The 16389-nt window shown below is 43.4% G+C and overlaps 1 protein-coding gene across 2 annotated transcripts in view; it reads left to right on the forward strand.

The window, feature by feature from the left end:
* The window catches only part of MYT1 (myelin transcription factor 1), a 94243-nt gene extending 78847 nt beyond the window's left edge, over positions 1 to 15396 (forward strand). For both annotated transcript variants that reach the window (XM_073607427.1, XM_073607428.1), the window contains 5 exons: positions 3973 to 4194; positions 5505 to 5596; positions 6444 to 6547; positions 8053 to 8196; positions 10433 to 15396. In XM_073607427.1, coding sequence (XP_073463528.1) covers positions 3973 to 4194; positions 5505 to 5596; positions 6444 to 6547; positions 8053 to 8196; positions 10433 to 10573 — 703 coding nt within the window. In that variant the 3' untranslated portion in view covers positions 10574 to 15396. The remainder of the gene's footprint in view (positions 1 to 3972; positions 4195 to 5504; positions 5597 to 6443; positions 6548 to 8052; positions 8197 to 10432) is intronic.
* The last annotated feature ends 993 nt before the right edge of the window (positions 15397 to 16389 follow it).

Below are 16389 nucleotides of genomic sequence, written 5' to 3' on the forward strand. Positions count from 1 at the left end.
CAGATGTTCAGCGCTGTGAGTTATTCCCTCAAACATGTCATAAAGTTTCTAATAGCCGTGTAAATCTGGTAGATTAACTGCGATAACGGCGTGGCACTCCCCCTCTCTGGAGGACCTCCTAATTTGCTTGCAAATGTATCAGCGCACAGCAGCTTGCTTGCAATGTTTTCCTGGGTTCCTGCTGATCACAATATTAGAAGGAAATTGTGCGGCACCGAGAGACAATTAAAGAAGGGCTCCGCTAAACTCTCCTTCACACAGCATAGCCCAGTTAACATGGCGTGCCCTGGTTTCTAATTGCCTGGACCGTGCGGATAAATTCAAATCTAATGTGCCACACACTTCTCCCCGGTGTGGTATGGATTACTATGCAAGTGTGGACTGGAGGAAAAACACCTAATGCGATGCAATCCGATTTTGTTCTTTTCTGCTATTCAATCCAGTGGTAACCTAGAGCCCAGAGTGAGCATGCCAAACTGCACCCCCTCCCCCCAAGATGTATGAGCATTACTGTATGTGTCAGAAAAAATCCCCCCCCCCCCAAAAAAAAAAAAAATTGGGCACTAATCTGCATGCTTACCCCTAAGCACAAATTCCCACTTCTCTCACTACACATTTGCCCCCCCCTAATGAAATCCCCCTCTCAGCACAAATCTTTGCCTTCTCCATCCCCTCTCCCCTCAGCACAAGCATCCCCCTAAAAAAAAAAACACCCTTCCTAGCACTAATCCTCCACCCCTAAAATTGCCCCCCATTCCATACCCCCCTTCTAGCACAAATATCCACACCCCTCCTAACACAAATCCCCCCCCCCCCCCCCAATCACCCCTATTAGCACAAATCCTCCACCCCTAAAATTTTCCCTCTGAGTGCCCATTCTTCCCCCTATTCCAAATCCACCTCCTAGTACAAATATCCCCCCCTCCTAACACAAATGCCCCCCAATCACCCCTACTAGCACAAATCCTCCACCCCTAAAATTCCCCCCCTCCTAACACAAATACCCCCCAATCACCCCTACTAGCACAAATCCTCCACCCCTAAAATTCCCCCCCTCCTAACACAAATGCCCCCCAATCACCCCTACTAGCACAAATCCTCCACCCCTAAAATTCCCCCCTCCTAACACAAATGCCCCCCAATCACCCCTACTAGCACAAATCCTCCACCCCCTACAATTCTCCCCCCCCTAACACAACCCCCCCATCACCCCTACTAGCACAAATCCTCCACCCCTAAAATTTTCCTTCTGAGTGCCCATTCTCTCCTCCTATTCTAAATCCCCCTCCTAGCACAAATATCCCCCCCTCCTAACACAAATACCCCCCAATCACCCCTACTAGCACAAATCCTCCACCCCTAAAATCCCCCCCCTCCTAACACAAATGCCCCCCAATCACCCCTACTAGCACAAATCCTCCACCCCTAAAATTCCCCCCTCCTAACACAAATGCCCCCCAATCACCCCTACTAGCACAAATCCTCCACCCCTACAATTCTCCCCCCCTAACACAACCCCCCCCCCATCACCCCTACTAGCACAAATCCTCCACCCCTAAAATTTTCCTTCTGAGTGCCCATTCTCTCCTCCCATTCTAAATCCCCCTGCAAGCACAAATATCCCCCCCCCCCCAACACACATACCCCCCAATCACCCCTACTAGCACAAATCCTCCACCCCTAAAATTCCCCCCCTCCTAACACAAATGCCCCCCAATCACCCCTACTAGCACAAATCCTCCACCCCTAAAATTTTCCTTCTGAGTGCCCATTCTCTCCTCCCATTCCAAACCCCCCTCCTAGCACATATATCCCCCCCTCCTAACACAAATACCCCCCAATCACCCCTACTAGCACAAATCCTCCACCCCTAAAATTCTCCCCCCTAACACAAACACCCCCCCCCCCCAATCACCCCTACTAGCACAAATCCTCCACCCCTAAAATTTTCCTTCTGAGTGCCCATTCTTTCCTCCCATTCCAAATCCCCCTCCTAGCACAAATACCCCCCCAACACGAATACCTCCCCAATCACCCCTACTAGAACACACCCCCACCCCACAAAAACAATACAAGTTTCTCCTTCTAGCACAAATCTCCTCCTCCCCTGTACCATATCACCTCTTCTAGGACAAACTTCCTGAATCCGAACTCCTAGCACAAATCCTGCTCCCCCATCCCCCCTCCCAATAACAATCCCCCTGAGTCACCACACCTAGCACACCCACCCCTAAACTTCCCCTCCTAGAACAATTATTACCCCCCCCCCAAAAAAATACCCCTCCCAACACAAATCCCCTCCCCACCTCAATTTCCTGATACCAAAGTGCCCAGGGCAGCCTCCCCTCCTGCCCACCCCTTGTCCCAGGCCTGGGTGAAACCATGGCTATAGAAGATCTTGTGTCTGCAGTGGGGCCTGGGGGTAGGAGGAGGGCCCATAAGGAACGCTGTTGAGGCAAAATCTGCGCACATGCGACCAAAGATAAAATTTGACAGTGCCTCTTTGCTGGACTTTTATAAGTTTTATCTTCCCAAAGAAAAATCTCCCACTCTTCACAATCACACCTTATCCAGGTCATTTCGGCTGCACCTAGATTTGTGAGCAACTACCATCAAGGATGAAGCACACGAAGGGCAAAATTAGAACCAAATTATCTGATGAGCACCTTGAGAATTAATTGAGAATTGCTACTCCATCCATCCAACCAGATATTGATGATTTCGTTTATCAAAAACAAATATCACACTATATGAAATGGTATAGGAGAAGGGGGATTGTCGCGGTGCTTACAGATAATAATGGAAACCATATATTTATAGAAAAATATATATAATTTTAATGAGAATAAAGTTAAAACAAAACAGGGCCAGTTCATTCAGCAGTTCATTCAGGAATATCCAACATTTAAAGATGAAGGTGGTCATATGGTAATGTTCAGCTTAAACAAAGGTTTCATATTCGTATATTAGCCCAACATGTTTTGCCTACTAGCTTCATCAGGGGATATACAAATCAGTCAGGAAATGCGTAAGGCTGTAAAAAAAAAAGAATGAAATAAGTACAAAATATCAAAGACATAAATACATCATTAAATATACAGGTATACATCACTTGCCGAAGCCCGCCCCTAAGGGAGGAGAACCTACCACGCCAAACTTCCCGAAAGTGAAGTTTAGCTGGATGAGGTGCCAAATACTTGGGTGTTCTACCTTTAGCCGGACATATTCAATATAAAAAAATATCACACTAGTTTATGTTGCCCTCTCTTACTTTTATAATAAAAAAGATTACAAAAAAAGTTTTATTACTCAGATAGGTACATTATCAGTGATTGTCAACTTGTGATCTGCCCGACTTTTTCTGCTCATCAGTTATCCTTAAGACAATTCCTCTTCTTCCAATGTGGCCCAGGAAGGTCAAAAGGTTTGACACCCCCTAATGTAAAACATCCTGATGGTTATTTGTGTTGCTCCTGTCATGCAGCTGCCCCCCCCCCCCCCAAGCCCCCATTTTACTTACCTGAACCACGTAATTCTCGCAACGGGAACGAGCACACCAGCTCCGGGCGGTGTCTTGTGTCCTGATTGGATAGATTGATAGCAGCGCAGCCATTGGCTCCCGCTGCTGTCAATCAAATCCAATGACGCAGGCGCCAGGGGCGGGGCCGAGTCCTGCTGTCTGTGTCAATAGACCCAGCAGCAGGACTCGGGAGCACGCCCACTTGGTAGTCCTGAAGGAGTGCACTTCTCCGATGGGGCACTTGAGAAGAGGAGGAGCCAGGAACGTCGCTGGGGGACCCCAGAGGAGGAGGATCGGGGCCACTCCAAAAACCAACTGCACAGCGGAGGTAAGTATAACACGTTTGTTATTTAAAAAAAAAACAAAAAAACAAGGGTGTAGTAACCCTTTAAATATATTGTTCATGTTGATAGAATGTACATAATTTATATAACACATTTCTCTCCACACAGGTGTCCAGTGCCAGGGTGTGATGGACTGGGACACATCAGCGGAAAATACGCGTCTCACCGCAGTGCGTCCGGCTGCCCGTTAGCTGCTCGCAGGCAGAAAGAAGGAACTCTCAACGGATCTGCCTTTTCCTGGAAGTCTCTGAAAAACGAAGGCCCTTCCTGCCCAACGCCTGGCTGCGACGGATCAGGCCACGCTAACGGAAGCTTCCTAACCCACCGCAGGTAATGAAATGACAGAAAGACTAAAAAAAAAATTTCTTCATCAGCTTAGGCCAATATGTATTCTTCTGCATATTTTGGTAAAAAAAATCGCAATAAGCGTATATTGAGTGGTTTGTGCAAAAGTTATGGCGTCTACAAAATATGGGATAGATTTATGGCATTTTTATTATTTCTTTTTTTTTTTTTCACTAGTACTGTCGGCGAGCTGCGATTTTTAGCGGGACTGCGACATTGCAGCGGACAGATCGGACACTTGACACTTTTTTGGGACCATTGACATTTATACAGCGATCAGTGCTATAAAAATGCCATGATTACTGTGTAAATGTCTGTGGCAGGGAAGAGGTTAACACTAGGGGGCGATCAAGGGGTTAAATGTGTTCCCTGGGAGGTGTTTCTAACTGTGGGGGGAGGGGACTGACTAGAGGAGGAGAGAGATCACTGTTCATCATAGGAACAGCAGATCTGTCTCTCCTCCCCTGTCAGAACAAGGATCTGTCTGTTTACATTGACAGATCCCCGTTCTGGCTCTCTTTCCCACGATCGTGGGTGGCCGGCCGACATCGTGGCTGCCGTCCACGCGCATTGGGTCCCCTGCCGTGTAGCGGGTGCGTGCGCGTCTGCCATGGCTCTTTAACGAGCCGATGTACATCTACGGAGATTTGCGGGAATGAGCCAACGTGCCGCTGTGTAATGATGGCGGCTGGTCGGCAAGTGGGTAAACACCATTTTCTGCTGCACAGGAGTGATTGGTACAAATTGCTCACTGTGTTCATTCAGGAAGTTCATTCACTGCGTTCATTCAGAAATTACATATTTACTGCCCCCTCTCCCGCTCTCCTTCCTGAAACATCCCCCTGTGTGCCCATAGCAGCTGCCAGCGGGAGAAGAGAGGAGGGAAGCCGGAAGCGCTGCGGGGGGGGGGGAAGGGGCATGGGGGTCCGGAGAACAGATGGAAGGGGGCATGTGCTAGGTCCAATCCCCCTGCTGTGCAGCCAGAGGGAGAAAGAAGAGGAGAAGCAGGCAGCACTGAAGGGAGAGACAGAAGAGGATCGGTCTCTGCAATAAGACAGTACAGTCGGCCTTCCTGCTAGGCAGGTGCCTGAGCCCCCCTTTTGAATTGATGGGGCCCAGTACAGGAGGGCTGGCTTCATCAGCAGGCCCTGTGTGCTGGGGAATGTTTGTATTGATCAGCGTATCGCCCTGCTCATGTGCACCAATTCCCCCTTTGCTTTAAATTGATCTGAGCGCCTGCCGTTGTTGCTTTGCCTACAGTAAATGAAGCTGAATTTCTCTTTTTTTATCCGCAGCTTGTCAGGCTGTCCACGGGCTTCTTTTGCTTCCAAAAAGGGAAAACTCTCAGGTGACGAGCTTCTAGGGACAAAATTCAAAACCAGCGATGGTAAGTGCCCCAGATTCTTTTTATTTGCATGAATTAAAACGTTGCTTTGTCAAACAGCAAGTGCTTGAAAAATCTTTGGCTGTGTCACAGTGTTCCCTTTTCTCCAAGAGATACGGGCACAATCACCTACTTCATCCACATGTCAACCAGGCAGGGATAAAAGGCCCTCACATTGTCGGCACTATATAAATCCTGGATGATAATATTAATAATACATTTGTTAACTATCAAGCCCAAGGCAGCTTCTGACTCCACAGCAGAGTCGTTCTTTGTCCTGATTCCAGCACTGGACGGGAGGTTGCACTGTGCCAAACAGCAACCATCTAGACAGGTCCCCTTTAAAGTCATAATGGGTCCTAGAATATGAAATTTCAGCCGAACTGGACAGATATGTTGTTTTCTGTTGTTCTTAGATATAAGTGCAACCAACTGTACCAAAAAGACAACTATTTCTAAAAGGAAAGTGATATATAATATGTAAAAGTCTATCAACAACATGTCCACCTATGTCTTGTAAAAGTCCTACAGAAATGATGGAAATTTGTTGTGCACATCTTAACTTGGAGATTTCCACGCCTGAAAACAGAGAAAAATGGAGTTCAAAGAAGAAAATATACATTAGAATGTTTTGGAACTTGTCATTGTGCACTTCTGATGTGCATTTTGCACAAATATATAGGTAGAAGAAGGAAAGTTGGGTGACTGGTCTTTGTATACCCCAGTTAGGGTTTTCTGTTTCAGGTTTACCATATAAATACCAAGGTGATATAAAGTTTATATAAAGCCATCGCTGTCAACATTTGGTTTGCTCTCCTGTGCCTTTCTGACAGCTGGCTTCCTCTTTCAGTGTTAGAGAATGATGAAGAGATTAAACAGCTGAACAAGGAGATTAACGAGCTCACAGAGTCCAACACCGAGATGGAAGCAGACATGGTCAACCTACAGTCTCAGGTCAGTTTATCAAAGTCTCTCTGACCCTCCAGCCTAGTTTAGACTTGTGCGATTAGTTTCGTACGAATTTCCGGAAATTCGTACATTCGTGTGGATCCGAAATATAAATTTTTATGCATACGAATTTTGTACGAAATATGAAATTTTGTTTACGAACTTCGGATCCAAATTCCGTTACAACAGAATCGGACAAAATAAGAATGTTCTTTAATTACAATTATCCGTTATGATGAAGTTAAAAACCCAAGGAAGTCAGCACAGCACAGGGATGGTGGGACCCCATCATAACGATAAATTCATCATAACGAACATTCGTAATTGTTATGCCGCCTACACACGAGCGGACTTTACGGCAAACTTGGTCCGGCGGACTGGAGTCCGTTGGATAATTTGGTCGTGTGTGGGCTCCAGCGGACTTTTTTTTTTCCCCAAACGTTCGACGGACCTAGAAATGAAACATGTTTCAAATCTTTCTGACGGACTCGAGTCCGGTCGAAAAGTCCGCTCGTCTGTATGCTAGTCCGATGGACTAAAACCGAAGCTATTGGCTACTGGCTGTGAACTTCCTTATTTTAGTCCGGTCGTACGTCATCACGTAGGAATCCGTCGGACTTCGATTGATTGTGTGTAGGCAAGTCCGTTCATTGGAAAGACCGTCGCAAAGTCCACCGGAAAGTCCGCCCGTGTGTACGTGGCATTACGAAAAGTTAACAAACCTACGAAGTTAAAAAGCCAGGAAGTCAGCACAGGGATGGTGGGAGCCCCTCATAATGGGCACAGCAGGTGTATAGACCTGGGAACTCAGCACAGGGATGGTGGGAACCCCTCATAATGGGCACACCAGGTGTATAGACCTGGGAACTCAGCACAGGGATGGTGGGAACCCCTCATAATGGGCACACCAGGTGTATAGACCTGGGAACTCAGCACAGGGATGGTGGGAACCACTCATAATGGGGACACCAGGTGTACAGACCCAAGAACTCAGCACAGGGATGGTGGGAACCCCTCATAATGGGCACAGCGGGTGTACACTCAGACCCGGGAACTCAGCACAGGGATGGTGGAAACACCTCATAATGATAAATTCATCATAACGAACATTCGTAATTGTTACGAAAAGTTAAAGAACCTAAAAGTTAAAAACCTGAAGTTAACGAACCTAACGAAAATTCATATTTCGTACGAATCCAAATTGAATTTCGGACACGAATTACGAAATACGAATTAATTCTAATACGGAACGGAACGAAACAAAACAAATTTATTGACGGCGCACATGTCTAGCCTAGTTATATCTTTAGTGAATAGATAGGCTTCATTCTCAGTGATGTCACTGATCTCTAGTGAATGGATAGGCTGCATTCTCAGTGATGTCATCTGTCCCTAACAAATGAACAGGATGCATACTTAGTGATGTCACCGATTTCTAGTGAATGGATAGGCTGCATTCTCAGCTTTAATTCTGCAAATCATTAATGATTTTTTTTTTCTAATGACAACAGATAACATCAATGGAAAAGAATCTGAAGAACATTGAAGAGGAAAACAAGGTCATCGAGGAGCAAAACGATGCCCTATTTGTAGAACTTTCTGGACTGAGTCATGCCCTCATACGAAGTCTTACCAACATTCGCCTTCCACATTTGGTGAGTTGTCTCACAGATAAACCCAAAAACCTCCTTTTTAAGACTAGACAGAAAGTCAAACTCCACCATCACTTAACACCAAAAATGTGGTTCTAGATCTTTGTGAGTCATTGTTATAGCATAAGTACTTATCTCAAAGCAAATGCTGTTCCCATGCTTCACTTTTTTTCCTAACATTTTTTGACAGTTACAAAATTGTATTGTTTAAAAAATAGAGTTGCGCTCTATAACACCTGAAAGTAAAAAATAAATGCTTACTAACATATAAACTTATGATGAATATTGACAATAGATAATGATGAGCCACTTAAACATCAATATTACTAAATATCCACGGAGATCCCTTACGCAGTGGAAAAATATGACCATCCGGTTTACCAATGTGTTGTGAAAGCCTATCTGGTCAGATTGCCATCTCCTTGATATCCCGTGAGAAAAGGGCCCTCGCTGGGTATTAGCCACAAGCAATTCAGCTTGGTGGTGGATTTCACTTTGTTTGTCAGTGTGATCTGATACATCACGATGAGGATTTCTATTTTTTGACTTTTTGCAACTTTATTTATATGGGGGATGTGATGCCATCTTATGGTACCTACCAAGGAACATTCTCTAATCCCACCTAATCTCCGTGGATCTTTAGTAATATTGATGTTTACGTGGCTCACCATTATCTATTGTTATTATTCATCATAGGTTTATATGTTAGTAAGCATTTATTTTTTATTTTCAGGTGTTAGCGTGCATTTCTATTTTTTAAACAGTATTTCCCCTGTGTATATCTCGCAGCAGAGTTTGCTGCTATTTAGAAGTTATTGGTATACAGAGCAGTTTTCTTTCTCTATTTACAAAATATTATTGCCTAGATCAGGGCTTCTCAACCAGGGTTCCATGTAACCCTAGGCAGGGCTGCCATCAGGGGGGTACAGCCCATACACTTGTATGGGGCCCGAGCATCTGAATGGGCCCGGCCAACTGGCAGGGATGTGAGAAGGCAGAGGCGGGTGCAGAGGAGCTCCGTGAATGGTTCTGTATGAGTGTGAGTCAGCAGCTGCTGCTCTGTGTCACTGAGCTCACTTCGAGCTCTTTGCTGCCACCTCTGGCCATTTCCTGCATGTGCACCCCTTGTGTGAGCTGCCTATACTCAGTGTTCTGTATGCAGCTCATATCTGTGTCTCGGCCACATGTGGAAACAAGAGCTGGGACTAGGAGGATCACCTTACAAGTAAGGGCTGTTGTACAAGTGGGGTGGAAGGGGGGGGTGGCTGTGTGTGTGTGTGTACATGTCTCTGTGTGTACATGCCTGTGTGTGTGTACATGCCTGTGTGTGTCATATATACACATGTGAGGGGGGGCTAAGAGCGTACAGGTGTGGGGGGGGGGGGGGCTGAGAGAGTACAGGTGTGAGGGGACTGAGAGTGAACAGGTGTGAGGGGGGCTGAGAGCGTACAGGTGTTAGGGGTGGCTGGGAGCGTACAGGTGTTAGGGGTGTCTGAGAGTGTACAGGTGTAAGGGGGGCTGAAAGCATACAAGTGTGAGGCGGCTGAGAGCGTACAGGTTTGAGGGGGGCTGAAAGCGTACAGGTTTGAGGGGGGCTGAGGCACTGGAGGACTTGGTGGGATGGTTAGTGAGCAGAATCGGAAGAGACGGCCAGTGGGGAATGTTAGTGGTCAGGCTTGGAGGGCCTAAAGCTTTGTAAGGGGCCCCACAATTTCTGATGGATGCCCTGGTTCCTCCAGAGGTTGCTAGGGGTTCCTTGAGCAATGAGCAAGTTCTGCCTCTCAGATAAGCTCCCACTCACACCACTGATCTTTTTAGCTATCTATAAGGGGGTAATTCTTCCCAATGACAAGTGTTAGGAGCATTCTTCCCACTGACCATCACACTAATGCAGGGTTTCTCATCCAGGGTTCCATGGATCCCTAGGGTTCCTCCAGAAGTTGCTAGGGTTTCCTTAAGCAATAAGCAAGTTCTGCCTGTTAGATAAGTTCCCACTGACACCATTGATCTTTTTAGCTATCTGTAAGGGGGGAATTCTTTCCACTGACCATCACACTAATGCATCATGAGTTGTACAGTAGATAGTCCTTTTTAGCAGGGGCTCCCTGAGACCAGAAAGTTATTTCAAGGGTTCCTCTGTGTTGAAAGAGTTTAGAAAGGCTGTCATAGAATGTAAAACTGTATAAACAATCAACACTATTTTTAAAATATAATGTTTTTGCTTTCTTCTTATAAACAGGAGCCCATCAGTGAACAGAATTTTGATTCCTATGTCAACACCCTAACCGACATGTACAGTAACAAAGAGTGTTACCAAAACCCAGAGAACAAAGCTTTGCTTGAAAGTATCAAACAAGCGGTTAAAGGTATTCAGGTCTAAAAAAAAAAAAAGGGAATAGATGGACTTTCCCATTTAGTATTCAGGTTCACGAACCTTCGCGGTTTGTACTTTGAATCAAAACTTAAAGGACCAAAATAATTTAAAAGAAAATGAGGAAGCCCAAAAAGTTGGACAAAAACTGTATTTTTTTTTCCGTCCGTTGTATGTGGCTATCAGACAGAATGTGGGGATCACTTGCGAAAAGGAGGTTCTCACAAGTGAAGAATGGTCACAAGCCAGCCCCCACTGTCTGCATCCCGCGTACGAGATCCCGGAAAAATGACTTGACCGCCGCAAATCCATGAGATTTGTACAATGGACCATACCCAACTGGAAGCCAAAATGGGAGCGTTTTTTCCACGGATGAACTGTCTGGGCCATGTCAGTCATTGTGTTCTGTTGCAGTTACGTCTGGCAGGGGAAGATAAAGACAAAGTATTATACAAAAGAAGAGTCCTTACTATTTTTTTTACTTTTGTTTTTTCTGCGAGAAACATTTGAAGAGCAGTTCTCTAATTCCGACAGAAGCGCAAAGGATTATCGGTTCTCAGGGAAAGCTTTTGGAGTTACCAACTGCGCAATTCTTTTTTTTTTTTTTTGTGTCTTAACCCTACCATGAGCAGTTGGAGATCAGTAAACTAGCCGCTTCAAAAATGCATTGCTAACGTGAACGTCCTTAAAAAACGTGAATTTGCCGATGTCGAGTGGATGTGGGAGGGCCAGATCTCTGTGTCATGTTAACGTGTCTATATTTATTTATTTTTTAATTCGGTATCGTTCTTGTCCCTTGTGTGCTGCAGTGCAAGAATTGTAAAGCAACGATGTTCCTTGCATCTCGCAGGAAAGGGGTGGGATGCCTTTTCAATTGGATGCCTGGCACCAGTTCTTTGGTTTTAACGAAAAAGATAGCAGTACCACCCCGCCTACGAGAGCATCAATATCTGTTGCATTTAATGGAGTCTGCTGTGCCTAAATGTAAATTTGATGGACATTTTTATTTTTAACCTTTATTTTTTTTAATTATTCAGGAAAACAGCTGAAAAACAGTTGTATATTAATTGCAATACATTTTCCAATCCTATAATAGGCTTTTAGGTGAACATTAGGGGAAAAGTGGATGACTAGGTGGCCTATGTCTATGCCACAGTGAAAGGCAAATAAGTCAATGATCCTTCACCGTGAAATTTAGAAAGTAGGCAATCTGTCTCTACAGTGGGGAAAATAATTACTTGATCCCTTGTAGATTTTATACCTTTGCCCACTTACAAAAAAATGAAGGTTCTATAATTTTTATCATAGGTGTATTTTAAATGATAGAGACAGAATATCACCCAAAAATCAAGAAAAAACACATGATACAAATGTCATAAATTGAGTTGCAGTTCAGTGAGTAAAATAAGTATTTGAACCCCAAGCAAAACATGACTTAGTACTTGGTGGAGAAACCCTTGTTGGCAAGCACAGAGGTAAGACGTTTCTTGTAGTTGGTGACCAGGTTTGCACACATCTCAGGAGGGATTTTGGTCCACTCTCCTTTACAGATCTTCTCTGAACCCTTAAGGATTGCTTTCGGTTGGCAACTCGACGTTTCAGCACGCTCCATAAATTTTCTATAGTATTAAGGTCTGGAGACTGGCTAGGCCACGCCATGACCTTAATGTGCTTCTTCTTGAATCACTTCCTTGTTGCCTTGGCGGTATGTTTTGGGTCATTGTCATGCTGGAAGACCCATCCACAACCCATCTACAGTGTTCTGGCTGAGGGAAGAAGGTTCTCATCCAAGATTTTACAATACACGCCTCCATCCATTGGCCCCTCAATGCGACAAAGTTAGCCTGTACCTTTAGCAGAGAAACAGCCCCAAAGCATCATGTTTCCACCTGCTTGACTGTAGGGATGATGTTCTTAGGGTCATAGTCAGCATTTTTCTTCCTCCAAACACGACAAGTCAAGTTAATGCCAAAGAGCTCAATTTTGGTCTCATCTGACCACAGCACTTTCTCTCAATTCTTCTCTGAATCATTTAGATGTTCATTGGCAAACTTCAGACGGGCCTGTACATGTGCCTTGAGGAGGGAGACCTCGCGGGCACTGTAGAATTTCTATCCATGGCAGCGTATTGTGTTATCAGTGGTTTGTTTGGTGACTTTGGTCCCAACTGCCTTGAGATCAGTCACAAGCTCCTCCCATGTAGTTCTTGGCTGACCCCTCACTTTTCGCATGGTCATTCTTACCCCATGAGGCGGAATCTTGCATGGAGCTCCAGAACGAGGGCGATTGATGGTTATTTTGTATTTCTTCTATTTGCGAATAATCGCTCCTACAGTTGTCTCCTTCTCACCAAGCTTCTTGCTGATGGTCTTGTAGCCCATTCCAGCCTTGTGCAGGTCTACAATCTTGTCCCTGATGTCCTTAGGCAGCTCTTCGGTCTTGCCCATGATGGTGAGGTTTGAATGGAAGAAGGAGATTCTGTGGACAGGTGTCTTTTATACACATAACGAGATGTCGTTAGGAGCACCTTCTTAAATTGAGAAGACAAATCTGTGTACCACATGAGCGCCTACTGTAGCCAGTCTGTGGGAGATAGAGATTATTGTTGGTCTGAAGGGGATCAAATACTCATTTTACTCACTGAATTGCAACTCAATTTATAATATTTGTATCATGTGTTTTTTCTGGATTTTTGGTTGATATTCTGTCTCTGTTATTTAAAATACACCTATGATAAAAATTATAGACCCTTCATTTCTTTGTAAGTTGGCAAACTTACAAAATCTGCAGGGGATCAAATGATTATTTTCCCCACTGTATTTCCCCATAAAAGAAACTAACTAAGTGACCTGTATCTGTTCGTCCGTAAAAAAAAAAAACAAAAAAAAACAAAAAAAAAAAAACAAGCATTCACCCTATATCTGTTTTCAGTAACAGCCAAGCATGTAACTCATACCTGGGCCTTAGTCCTGAATCCTGGTAAAAAATGCATAACTATTTAATATAGGTCTGGATTTTAGCTAACCAGATACAGGTAAACCCTACACCTGGACCCCATTGAAAGGAAGATAATTGAATAACCTATGCCTAACCCTAGATAACTGACCTATAATTAAACATCTAACGTCTACATGTTAGTTGTGAACTAGAAAAAAAAAAACAAAAAAAAACCTAGGCAAACCCATGGCTAGACCTTGGTTATGAACTCCGGTGAAAACGCTAGGGAACCTTTGTCAGGTCCTAAGTTCTGTAATCATTTCCTTGTAAATAATACCGCTCCTAACAAAGTTATTAACAGCTCGTATTTTCAAATTATTTTGTAACGGAGATAATAGGTTATTGTATTTAGGCATAGAGATAAAAAAAAGATAGTTCTAAGTGTTTTCTTTAACTTTTAAAAAAATTTAATTTGCTAAGTCCAGCCTTATTGTTTTCATATTTATCCTTTCCACCCCATATAATCTTATTTTTTGGGGACTGTTAGGAAAATTTTATTGCATGAAAAAAAAAAGCACTGACGGGGTTCAAAATACCATTTAACTTCTCACTGTGCACTTTAGGACCTACATGAACTCTTAACTGACTGCCTGTCAAAAAAAAAAAATAATAAAACTACTGACTAGTGCACTGAGGCTTTCCGTGGATACGTATTTTAAATTGACGGGCAAAAAAAAAAAAATCCAGAATTTATTTTATCCTTATGGTGTAGAGATGTTTTAGAGAATGAAGTCCCTAAGAAATAATTGGATCTGTACAATCCGACATCTTCAAGTTCTGGTTTTTAAAGCTTGCATGTACTTTGCAAATGAAAGAAAAAAAAAGGAAAAAAGCCCTAGCTTTGTAAATAGAATCCACGAAGTTTGTGAATACGAAGCAGTTAGCATAATAACCCGTAGAACAGCTGCACTTCCACGGAAAAAAAAACATAGCGATAGTTTTAATTAATTATGTAAATTATTTAATTTTTAACAAGTTCGGTTGTAATTTATTCCTTTTAATCCACACATTTCATATTTATTTAAAGTTTATTTTAAATTATTCATTTTTTTTCTTTTGTTGCCTATTTTAACTGGACACCCATGTCAATGAGGGGAAAGCGCAAAAAGATAAAAAAGAAAAAAATATGGAAAAACAGTAACTACAAAAAAAAAAAACTTTTCACAGATTATATTCCATGGGGGAAAAAAAATAAAATACACTATCTACAGCTAATAGTTTTGAAAAAAACCTAGTTATTTTTTATATATTTTGTTATTTATTCTTTTAAGCAATGGGATTTTTTTAAAGATATTTTATAAAGCAGGAGTTTTGATATTTTTGTTTAGTTTCATTTTATTGGGTAAAGGGAAAAACAAAAGTTATTTTTTTCTTTTTTTTTTTTTGTTTGTTGTAATTTTTTTTTAATTTATGTAACCCCTTTCTTTGCTGGTGAAGGCTTCAGTGGTACATTTTTACAACCCACTGCGTCCTTCTCCATCACAAAAAGGGCCACGATATTCCAGGCACTGACAACAGTATATTAAAATGCTGTATTTATTTATTAATTATTTAAGTAAAAAAAATGAAAATGAACTTGTGAAACTTGTATATTTATTTTGTCATGTTTGTGAGTCTGTTCTGTGATTGTTTATGTGAAAAAAATCCTGTTAATATTTAAAGTAAAATAACAAAAAAAAAATAATATTAATAATAAAAGGTTGCAATGAAGGTCAAGGCTGATTTGCTGTTGTTCTGTGATAATCTTTCAGATACTGTGATTCCTGTCTCAGGGAACTTTCAAAAATCAACCTGACTTCACTTCAGAAATAAAGGTCATGTTCTACTTGCGGAAATCTGTCTTTTTTTTAATTACGTCACAAGTTTTATTTTTTTTAATACAAACATAAAGCAAAGGGCCTATAGCACTTATTATAAATATTATCTGTATTGAACCCCATGTGTCATTGTTCTGGGATCTCCAAGTGTCAGTGTGTCATTGTTCTGGGACCCCCAAGTGTCAGTGTGTCATTGTTCTGGGACCCCCAAGTGTCGATGTGTCATTGTTCTGGGACCCCCAAGTGTCAGTGTGTCATTGTTCTGGGACCCCCAAGTGTCAGAGTGTCATTGTTCTGGGACCCCAAATGTCAGTGTGTCATTGTTCTGGACCCCCAAGTGTCAGTGTGTCATTGTTCTGGGACCCCAAGTGTAGGTGTGTCATTGTCCTGGGACCCCCAAGTGTCAGTGTGTCATTGTTCTGGGACCCCAAGTGTAGGTGTGTCATTGTCCTGGGACCCCCAAGTTTCAGTGTGTCATTGTTCTGGGACCCCCAAGTGTCACTGTGTCATTGTTCTGGGACCCCAAGTGTAGGTGTGTCATTGTCCTGGGACCCCCAAGTGTCAGTGTGTCATTGTTCTGGACCCCCAAGTGTCAGTGTGTCATTGTTCTGGACCCCCAAGTGTCAGTGTGTCATTGTTCTGGACCCCCAAGTGTCAGTGTGTCATTGTCCGGGGACCCCCAAGTGTCAGTGTGTCATTGTTCTGGGACCCCCAAGTGTCAGTGTGTCATTGTTAGGGATCCCAAGTTTCAGTGTGTCATTGTTCTGGGACCCCAAGTGTCAGTGTGTCATTGTTCTGGGACCCCAAGTGTCAGTGTGTCATTGTTCTGGGACCCCAAGTGTCAGTGTTTCATTGTTCTGGGACCCCCAAGTGTCAGTGTGTCATTGTTCTGGACCCCCAAGTGTCAGTGTGTCATTGTTCTGGACCCCCAAGTGTCAGTGTGTCATTGTTCTGGACCCCCAAGTGTCAGTGTGTCATTGTTCTGGACCAAGTGTCAGTGTGTCATTGTTC

This window comes from Aquarana catesbeiana, linkage group LG12 (genome assembly GCF_042186555.1).
Source record: "Aquarana catesbeiana isolate 2022-GZ linkage group LG12, ASM4218655v1, whole genome shotgun sequence".
In the NCBI taxonomy this organism is placed as follows: domain Eukaryota; kingdom Metazoa; phylum Chordata; class Amphibia; order Anura; family Ranidae; genus Aquarana; species Aquarana catesbeiana.